Source organism: Telopea speciosissima, unplaced genomic scaffold, assembly GCF_018873765.1.
Source record: "Telopea speciosissima isolate NSW1024214 ecotype Mountain lineage unplaced genomic scaffold, Tspe_v1 Tspe_v1.0169, whole genome shotgun sequence".
Classification (NCBI taxonomy): Eukaryota; Viridiplantae; Streptophyta; class Magnoliopsida; order Proteales; family Proteaceae; genus Telopea; species Telopea speciosissima.
Window position 1 is genome coordinate 46,132 of NW_025317505.1, and position 11,324 is coordinate 57,455.

Sequence of the window (11,324 nt, forward strand, 5' to 3'; positions counted from 1 at the left end):
GTCTATTGAGCTTGAGGATGGTATAACAGGGCAGGAACAGAAGTAGCCTTGATGCAGATTCAGCACCGAAATAGGCTTGTTTTATTAGGAATAAGTCCAGGGTTGGGTTCTATACATGTTGGGCCTTTGATCCCATGAATTTTCTATATCATAGGGCACTTTTATGGACCTAAAGTATGGGTTAGGGTTGCATACTCGATTAGATGTTTTGGTTCCATACTTAGTTTTATTTTGGTGTTTTTGTTCATAAATTGAACCGGTTCAACCAATGGTTCAATTTAAGTGATTTTAGTAGTTTTCTTTTAAGTGTATAGTGGGGCTGGACTAGGACTCTATTTTGAGTATGTAATAGTTTCTTAGTCAGTTTAAGTTAACTAATAGGTTAAGGATTGGGTTAGGCCTTTCGCCTTTCCTTTTTAGCGTAGAAGTCTATTTTTAAGTCTTTTATATAGGGTTGTAAGGGGAGCAAGTATTGACCACGAATTTTGATAATGAAAAGGCTTTTTGCTGCTCTCTTCCATCGAAGATTTGTCTTGTGTTTGATCAAGGCTGATGGGATTGGTGTTTGATCCAATCGGCACTTTACGGTGGGAAGCCCAGGTGGTTCATTGTAGGAATCGGTGTTTGATCCAATTGACACCTTGCGGTGGGAAACCCAAGTGGTTTGTTTTGGTCCTCTTTTGAAGCTCTCCATTATTGTTCTACTTGAATTTGACTCTATGGTTGAGGATGGCGGTAATTCTTCTGCTAACAAAATCTATGATTTATTACCTCATCCCTAACCTAATATTTAGGTTCCCATTGTTCTCTTGGTTTCCCCATATGTTTTATTTCCCATTGTTCTCTTGGTTTCCTCATATGATTTATTTCCCATTGTTCTCTTGGTTTTACCCAAAAATTGATTGACCTTTTGATAAAAGATCCTGGTTTGGTTCCTAGTTTGACTATTCAAACCTAGGACTACATTAAGCCTTTAATCCAGGGGGAGCATGGTGAGAGCCTACCACTTTAAAGACATGTACTACTACCGGTCTCAAGTCCTTCTAGTACAACTATTCCTTCTGGTGAGTCTTCTTTCGATCCAAGTCTTGACTTACCAATTCCTATTCGTAGTCCACGTAGAAATTGTACTCATCATCCCATTTCTAATGTTGTTTCATATGACTCCCTTTCTCCTGTCTTTCTATGCGCTTGTTTCTTCTTTGTCCTCTGTTTCCATTCCTAAGACATGGCAGGAAGCACTAGCTAATTCAAGGTGGAAAGAAGCAATACATTAAGAAATGAGTGCCCTGGGAAAAAATGACAGTTGGGACTTGGTGACTCTTCCTCTAGAAAAGAAATCCGTAGGCTACAAGTGGGTTTTCGTAGTTAAACAGAAGGCTAATGGAACAGTGGAAAGATACAAGGCAAGGCTGGTTGCTAGAGGTTTTACCCAGACTCATGGGATTGACTATCAGGAAACATTTGCCCCAGTAGCTAAGATGAACACTGTCAGGGTAATTATCTCCTGTGATATTAACCAAGGATGAGACCTTTAACAACTTGATGTGAGGAATGCTTTTCATGGGGAGCTCGAAGAAGAGATGTATATGGATATCCCTCCTAGCTTTGCTGCCCTAGAGACTCAAGGTAAAGTGTGTCGTTTGAAGAGAGCTTTATACGGTCTAAAACAATCTCTAAGAGCTTGGTTCGGTCGTTTCCATGGAGCCATGGTGTCAATTGGCTATAAACAAAGTAATGCTAATCACACTTTGTTTATCAAGAAGACGGGCCAGCATATCACAGTTTTGATAGTTTATGTAGGTGGCATAGTAATCATTGGGAGTGATGTTGATGAAATAGGCAAACTGAAGACCTACTTGGGGACAGAGTTTGAAATTAAGGACCTAGGAAAACTACGATATTTTCCTGGGATCAGCTCAAGGTATCTTCCTCTCTCAACAGAAGTATACACTTGATCTTTTGTCTGACACAAGAATGATGGGATGTAAGCCTGCCGATACTCCATTAGAGCCTAACACTCATCTAAAGAGTAAGGATGGAGAGCCACTAGATAGGGGTAGCTACCAAAGGCTGGTTGGGCGACTGATATATCTATCCCACACACGGCCAAATATAGCCTTTGTTGTGAGTGTGGTTAGCCAGAATATGCATGATCCTCACTTAACTCATCTAGAGGCCACATTAAATCTTGAAGTATTTGAAATCTTCCCCAAGAAAAGGTGTACGTTTCTCTCCTCAGAATCACTTGTGAGTTAAAGCTTTCACCAATGCAAACTGGGCAGAATGTCTGGTTGACAGAAGATTTCCCTCAAGTTATTGCAACTTTGTTGGAGGTAACTTAGTTACTTAGTGGAGCAAGAAGCAAGCTGTAGTTGCTCGGTCTAGTACATAAGCAGAGTTTTGGGCTATGGCCCATGGTATATGTGAACTTCTTTGGCTTCAGTGACTCCTTCGAGATTTATGTATTCATGTTCAGCTGCCTATACGTCTCTATTGTGATAGCAAATCAGCAATAAGTATTGCACATAATCCAGTTCAACATGATTGCACCAAGCATGTCGAGATTAATCGTCATTTCATCAAGGAGAAGTTGGAACAATGAGTCATTTGTGTTCCTTTTATTCAATCTGGTGATTAGTTAGCTGATACTCTCACTATAGGAATTAGTAGTAAAAATGTTGGTTCTTTAGTTAGCAAGTTTGGCATGTTTGATATTGATGCACCAACTTAAGGAGGAGTGTTGTAATATGGGTTCAAGGGTATTTTTGTCCTAGGGGTATTTCAGTCCTTGTACCTATTCTAGAATGTTCTCCAGTTCATTATAAATAAAGTGGGGTTGTGATTATAAAGTCACAAGCTATCATTCCTATTCTCAACACTCCTCAAATTTTTTATGATATGGACAATTTCATGAACAGTTAAAAATAATGTTTTCTGAAATTTGCCTCCCAAGAATGAATGCTCCTTGAAACGGTGAAATGATTTCATGCATCATTTCCTTGAGCCAATCAGCTAAGACTTTAGAGATGATCTTATACAAAGTATTATATAAACTAATCAGTCTATACTGGGACAGAGACTTCGAGTCCTTGACTTTGGGAATAAAGGATATAAAAGTATTGTTCAGCTCTTTGAGAATGTACCCATTGCTAAAGAACCTAAGGACACCTTCTGTGACTTCTTCACCTACTAAATCCCAATATTTCTGAAAGAAAATTGGGGGGGGGGGGTTCATCAGGACCAAGGGTCTTTGAACCCTCCATTTGGAAAACTGCATGTTTCACTTCATCCCTAGTGAATGGTTTATTGAGGAGGTACTTGGAATGATCAATGAGACAATTTGGGACAACTCCAGCCAAATAATTAAAATTTAGAGGGCTTGAGGTGGAGTAAAGATCAGAGTAGAAACTGATAATGTGATAATGAATCTCTTGGTGCTTTGACACCCAACCATCCTCAGTTTCCAACCAATCAATGAGATTTCTCGTTCTTCTTTGAATAGTAGAAGCATGAAAGAATTTGGTGTTTTTATCACCCAATTTAAGCCAGTCTACTTTAGCATGTTGACTGCATTAATTTCCTCCCTCTTAAGGTTTAGACCTAATTCACTCAGCAATTGATGCTCTTTCTCAAAGGAAGAGGGATAATGAGGGTTGCTTTGAAGGAGCTCAAGCTCTGATTTTAGCCTCCTAATACGATCTTCGACAAAACAAAATTCAGATTTATTCCAAGATTTCAGGTTATGTTGGACTACTTTAAGCTTTCGACAAATACTAAACATGACAGAACTAGACTAAGAGCATTGCCAAGCCTTTTCAATTTCCTTTATGCAATTGGGATGAGTCATCCACATAATTTCAAATCTAAATGGTCGGGGGGCCCTGAATTTGGGAGGAAAGGTATCAATAACAATCGAACTGTGATCAGAAGCTTTGATGATTAAGTTTCTAACAATGGAATCCTCAAAAAGGAGTCTCCACTCTGGGTTAGCCACAGCCCTATCAAGCTTCTCCATAACTAGAGAATCATTTGTTCTTTTGTTAGACAAGGTGAAAGGAGGGCCTTTGAGACCCAAATCAAGAAGATTGCAACAATCTAAAGTATCTTTGAAATCCCTGTAATCGTAGAAGAAATAGGTCTACCACTAAATTTCACTTCAGGAGAGAGAATACTATTGAAATTTGTGGTAGGCCGTAATATATTTAAGGGCACCTATGTACATTCTTCAAGTCAATGGAAATATAGAGTAGAGTGAAGTGGTTTTTACCACTGAACTCATTTACCTGATAGCTCTCTATCTCTCCTTTTGTTCTCTTCTTCTACTACCTTCCATCTTCTTTCTTCTTGCTTAGTTAAGGTTACAAGCTAACTTATACTGTTATACATAGTCACGTAAGCATTAGAACAAGTAGTCCCACGGTATTCAATTGATTTACACGTCTCAATGTTTCAGTGTATGAGTGATTTTCCATACAAATCCACCATGCATCTTCTATAAATGGCTTACAGATACAGAAACTTTCATCCTTGCTGTCAAGGAATTCATTTTATTTAGGACCATATAAATTGTTGTGCAGATTACCTCCTTCCTCCACCCCCCAAAAAACAACTTTGCGGAGTGTATTAATTTAAGAATTTGGAAAATTAAACTAGAATCCCATTATCAGGACAGCACAATTCTCTTTGGACTGAATCATAAGTACGAGGATGTCCAACCTCAAATCCTAGCCACTGATGGTCACTTGTAAGGGTCGCAATCATGTTGGTGAGGCAGGTTGAGTTATACTACAAATGCATTGGCCTATAAGTCCAGCCCAAATGATTTAATAATTAATGGGCTAGGGGGGGTATGCCCAAGCCCACGGTCAATATTCCCAATCACCATCACTATTGATAAATAGATGTTTGTATATTTAGGGTAATTCATAAGGGTACCCGATTCCACTAGTCCTCGTAATGGTCATGATACCAAAGATGGCTATGGAGCATAGTTGTCTAGGTGTTGCCTAGGTGACTGCTTTGGCATCCAGGCACCTTGACAACTAGTGTCGCCTTGGTTGCTGTGGTGGTATTGCCTTGCGTCCAGGCCCCCTCCAGCACCTTGGGTCGCCTAGATGCCGTGACAACTATGCTATGGAGAGGCTATGGGTCTAAGAAGTGCATGAAAACAATACAGCTTAAAAGGGTCAGGATAAGTTTTGACATCAACATTGCCTAAATAAGTCACTTATACTCTAATAAAATGTGCTGCGTAGTTTAAGTAGATATGGTTTGTCCTTGGCAGGAAACTGTCTTTGGGAGATAGCATTTCATCCATTGAAATTGAATGGATCAAGTTTCCCTTCGCTCGATTGTCATGTCCTCTCCATATCTTCCTTTTCTTTCATCTGCATTACTTGCAAAAGAAAGAAAGTACAATGCACATATATGAGAATGAACAGCAGGACCATCCTCATTTATATTAGACAAAGAAGAAGAAATAGCAGAGGCCATTTTAATGCACAATGGTGTTGGCATAAATGGAGAAAAGAGTAAGGATGAATAGTAGTTTCTAACTGCTAAAGATGTGAAACAGAACAGCATGGCCTCAGTTGGTCAAAATAAGGGACGATATATACCATCATTTCCAAATCTCCACAAGCATATGCTCAGATATCAAGGATCCACAATCATGGGCTTAATCAGTATAGATATCCATAAAAACAAAAATTTATTCCATTCATATATCAAATCAATGACCTAGAAGGCATCTAGACATTTGGTCAGAGTTCCAGTGACCTGAAATAGAACTTTTCAGGTACTGAGAGATTGCAACCAAGGTATCATCGGTACCGGGCAGTGTATCGGAAAGGTGATTTTAAGAGACCTCTTACAGACATATCTGAGAGATGCAAGAGACATTGGATATGCTTAAGATACATATAAATACATGCAAACCTAATGTTTTTAAGCATAATACAACATAAATGAGCAATAAGTAACGATAGAAATCACCAAAACACGTTGCTATGAGTCAAGAAGATTCAAATTCCTTGCACAATGGCATCACAAGCTTACTTAGCACATTCGGTTAGTTGTAAGCCCGTAAAACAATAATGGTTTGTAGTGAGCCATAGAAAAGTACATTGTAAGGGTTTCATTGCTACCCGGTAAAGAAATTGAGTTGTGGAATTCCAAGTGTGATCTTGGGAGTGGATGTAGGCAAGGTTGTCGAAGAACAATAAATGCTTGTGTCTCCCTTTCTCTCTCATTATTGTTTTACCCCTTACATTGTATGATTGGGTCTTGAGTTCAAACTTGTCTATTTCTTCCACTAAGTTGTTTGAACTCGACATATCAATTGGCAAATAACTTAAAATGTCGAAGACTTTTATAATATCCAATTCACCCCCCCCCCCTTTGGGCTGTCACACGATCCAACAAGAACCTTAACTACCTCTTTAGATAAAGATATAACAAGCCTCCTATTAGAAAAAATCAGTGTGAAGGAACCTATCCTGATGGAGATTCCATTAATTGGGCTTTTCAGTACTATCTCCAGCTTCACACAGTTCGAACTACACAAACCCCAGATGAAAATTATTTCAATAGAAGTTTTCATAAACCAGAGTAAGAAAGTGGTTGGTCATCTCTATCATGAAAGTGAATTATTTATTAGTCAACACCTTGAATCCATAACTATATCTAGAGAATTGATGATTAAAAGGGAAGTTTCAGTCTCCTAAGATTTTGAACACAAATAACCATATAGTTTAATACTTTTTATCTGTACGATATGTCACTTTCCTTCTTTATGATGTCAGCCAGTAACCAAGTTGAAGACAAGAGTTCAGCTGCATGAGCCAGTGCAATAAAGAGAACAGTGAAAACTTAGATATTCAACTCTTCTTACTTCTTACTCTCCTCTCCAGTCAATCAATTCATTACGAGGCACACACAAGTTTGCCATTTGTTCCTCTGCTTCAGTGTCATTAACGACACCACGACATCTGGGGAAGCCACAATAGCATGCTAGTTGTTCGTCAATTGAAAAAAATCTGTACACACATACAAAAGAGGAATTTAAGAACACATGGACAATCTAAAGGCTACAAGAAAATGTACGGAGCATCAAGACTTGAAAGGAACCTGTAGTCATATGTCAGTTCTTCCCATTTGTTAATATCTCTTTTCGCAAAAATAATTATATGCTCGTCACCATGAAGACTTATTACTCTTGAATAACAGTTTGGCTGCATGAAAAGCAGAACAAAAAATATATAAAATAGCACATTAAAAAAAAAAAATCAACAGGCAGGTATATGTTTAATCCCATGGTAGCATAACAATTCAAGCACAGAAAAAATACATGCAAATAAATTTATCCAGTTGTAGTTATCACAGTGTCTAGGCGACCCAAGGCGTTGGAGGGGGTCTGAACAGAAGGCAACACCAACAAGGTGACCAAGGGGCCTGGACGCCTAGGCAATGACGCCTTGATAACTATGCATCCAGTAGGCCATCATCATGTTAGTATCAGAAATTAATAGAAATAGGACATGTTAATTTATTATTGTTTGCCTACCATAGGTGAAGGCAATAGTGTCTTTCTTCCTTCTTTTCTTATTATTTATGGTTTTATATTATGCTGTTAGTGAAGGGCAGGTATGTAATTTTTCTTCTTAATTGCTCATTATTTAACACAACTTGTGCTGTCGATAGGGTGCCGGCAGACTCGTCTGCATCTGTTCGGTTCTCTAAGCTTCCTACATCTATTGCAGTGGGATCTTTGGTTTACCTAAAGCCACCATCAAGGCTATGGAGCGCCTCTTCTGCGCTTTCCTCTGGAAAGGGAATGATTCTTCCAAGTTCCTCCACCCTACTAGCTGGAAGTACATCTGTCTCTCCAAAACTGAAGGAGGTCTTGGTATCCTTCGCATTCGCGACTCCAATACCGCAGGCATTCTTAAGCTTATTTGGAAAATCTCCTCCCGTCAGGATTCCATCTGGGTCAATTGGGTCTACTCCCATCTTCTCAAGTCGGACTCCATCTGGACTGTCTCTATTCCCTCTGAGTCTTCTTGGATTTGGCGCAAGATCCTTCTCCTCCGCCCCCTTGTCCTCCGAGGTATCTCAACCACTATTGTTGATGGCTCACCCACCTCCCTTTGGCTTGATCCTTGGCATCCTCTTGAGATTCTTTATAATGTCTTCGGGCCCAAGTCGATTTACTCTTCTGGTCTTCCCAAAGCTGCCCTCTTTCCTCTCTCATTTCCTTAGACTCTTGGACCCCGCCCTCCTCTCTTAACCCCCCTATTGCCTCCTAGATTTGGCCGTCCCTCCCCCCCCCCTTCACCCCTTCCCCCCTCCTCATGCAGACAAGGTTCTTTGGCTCCCTTCCCCCAATGGCCTTTTTAGCACTGCTCAGCCTGGAACTTTGTTCGAGACCCTAGTCCCATCGTCCACTAGCACAAATTAATCTGGTTCAAAGGTCATATCCTTCGCCACAACTTCACAGCCTGGAGAACCCTTAGACTTTGCCTCCCAACCCAAGCCTTCCTACTCCACCGCAACATCCCTGTCTCCCTAGCTTGCGCCCTTTGTTGGAATGGCCTTGAGGATACAGCCCACCTTTTCTTTGCTTGCCCATTTACCTCCATCATCTGGAAAAAAGCCCTATCCTCGATATGGCCCCACTGTAGGAGACCTCTGGCCTTTGAGCGAGAATGGCTATGGTTGGACATGACTTTTTCAGGGACCTCTATCTGCGACACTATTAGGAAGCTGGTCTTTGGCGCTGCTATCTATCATATTTGGATGGAGCGGAACCTTAGGAGATGGACTTCCAACTCTCGATCTTTTGATCTGATTTGGAAAGCCATCTCCTTCGACGTCTCTTCTAAGCTCAGTTTTAGTCGCCATCGTCACCTTTTGGATTCCCCAAGCCCCAAGGAACAGGTATATTGTTGTCTTTTGGGGTCTTGATTTGTCTCTTCTACTGCCTTCCACCTCTGCGTAGGTTGGGTTGCTTGTTCTAGTTTCCCTCCCCCCCTTTCTTTCCCTCTTCCCTTGTATATCCCCCCCTTTTTCTCTCCCTGGCCCCTCCTGTGAAACCCGCAAAAATTTGAACTTTTGGAACCTGTGTGATTTCAGGTTCTGGTTCAATATTGCCCATGCTAGCCTCTAAGTTGTGGGTCGTCTCGATTAAGAAATCCAGACCAATCTCATGACTCGTCTGTAAGGGCATTTCGAACAGCCAACTACCTCGCCCTTCTAGAGTTAGAGAACCCCAATGGAACCCCGCACTTAAGCTACCTGTGTCGAATCTGCTGCCTGGAGGCTATGCAGAAGCTCTCCCTCAATTAGAATTATTGTAAGTATAATTTAAATGTGTTTATATAATGTTTTGTACGACCAAATAGGGTTAGAAGGGTAATTTAGTCAAATTGCCTCTGTGGGACCCACATCCCCAGTGGGGAATCCTGTTTCTGACATTTACCCGTATTCGGATTACCCTTGATGTCATACGACATCACTCTATGGTTAGATTAATGTAATAAGTACAAAATTCTGGTTAAAAACAATTTTAGAAATTAGTTTTAAAACTGATTTTTACTTAAAAAGACCGAACAGCCCTTAAATAACTTAACCACTAGAAATATAACCAAGCTTCACTATTCATTAATCTAAGGACTTTGGAACCAGAATCGATTCCAGCCTTGAGAGGTTTGGAGAAAATAGAGGAAGAAAGGAGAAAAGAGAAGAAGAAGGGAGAAGAGTACCTTATGTTAGGGCTTTGGTTCTCTACTTGGAATTGAAGCCTTGGTGTTCAATTGGAGTCCTTGTGGCACAATTCAAGACTGCTGTATACTGAATCCAGGTAAGCCTTGAAAAATCCTTGCTGTTCCCATCTCTATCTTCCCTAAATTCTCTCTAATTTCAGTCCTAACCCCATGGCAGCCATTAAAGCTTAGAGAAACAAGCTTTATTAATAAAATTCTGCTTACATTAGACTGTTTAGGGTTAATTGTTGTTCAATTGCACCTGAAACCTTAGGCTGTCCCCCCTAATGAACCTAATTTCTGCTTCTATTGACCTAATGATAAACCCTAAAGCAATCTATTTGGGTTTATTTGGTAAAACCCCCAAATTAATAATGGTTTTTAAAATTAAACAACAATTTCATATTGACCCACCTTAGAATTAGGTGAAAACCTGAAATTGACCACATGCATGTCAAGATCCATGCTAATTGAGCAAAAACCCCAATTTCGGCCATTGAGCCGGATGCTGTTGCAGGCCCAGGGGAGGTCGATCGGCTCACTGGAAGTCTGCATCCGGCTGCCCCTTTTTATGTGATTGTTGGATTGATTCCTTAGGGTTTGACCAAGACTATTACCCTCACTGATATATGATGTTTTGATGTTTATTTAGGACTGTTTTACTCCATTTTTGGTGAGGATTACTTGGGCTTTTGGGTTTCTATCTGACTAGATTTATCGACTAACTCAGGTAAGGGAACTTTGAACTTAATTTGGGCGTGTTTGTCATCTTAATTTGTTGTTATGCTGAATGCCATATCATGCATCATTGAAACTACTCTATGCATATAGTTTCTTAGCTTGTGTTTTGATGCATTAGAATGCATATGATTTAGGCTGCACATTAGCATATTGCATTGCATTGCAATGATGTTATTATTATTGTGAATTGTTGATGGTGGAATTCAGTACTCTAATTCAGCTGATCATACTTGTATCATCATGAATAGATTGCACTGGGCTAGGTTGTTATTCATTACCCAGTACTACGCCCCTTATCAACAGGGGGGAGAGGTGTTGGACAACCTGTGGTAGGTCCAATGTGTTAGTTCCGGGATGCCATCTTCTGTCCCATGTTAGCGTGTGTACTCCGCTGTGGGAATAAACAGACAGGGTTGGTCTTTGGGGGTCTGTCGGGGTCCGATGTGTTAGTTCCGGAACTGGCGGGTCCCCACCGTGGTAGAATGGTTTCGCTCGGGTGACCGAAGGGTTAGTTCCGGGACCGAGGTTAGCATTTACCACCAGTAGTACTTAGACCTCATGAGACTTAGCATCTGTGTTAGGAGCATACTAGATTAGGTCATGCATCATGAATTTACTGCGTTTGTATGTATGTATTCCCTTACTGGGCTCAGTGGAGAGCTCACCCCTGTGGATATCCTAATTTTTCAGGTGATTTAATTAATTTTATTGTTGGATTTGCGGCGCTGGAGTTTGAAGTGCACGATACTTTGTGCGCACGTGATGATTGCGCATTCTCCTGATCTTGGCCTAACAGTCCAGGCTACCTCCCCACTCTTT

General features: G+C 40.5%; 1 protein-coding gene across 1 annotated transcript; it reads left to right on the plus strand.

Annotated features, from left to right (window-relative positions):
- The first annotated feature begins 1,280 nt into the window (after positions 1-1,280).
- On the plus strand, positions 1,281-2,734 carry LOC122647803 (uncharacterized mitochondrial protein AtMg00820-like). The gene is made up of 2 exons (XM_043841116.1): positions 1,281-1,496; positions 2,642-2,734. Exons 1-2 carry the CDS (start codon positions 1,281-1,283, stop codon positions 2,732-2,734), a joined length of 309 nt encoding a protein of 102 aa, XP_043697051.1.
- Positions 2,735-11,324: the final 8,590 nt, after the last annotated feature.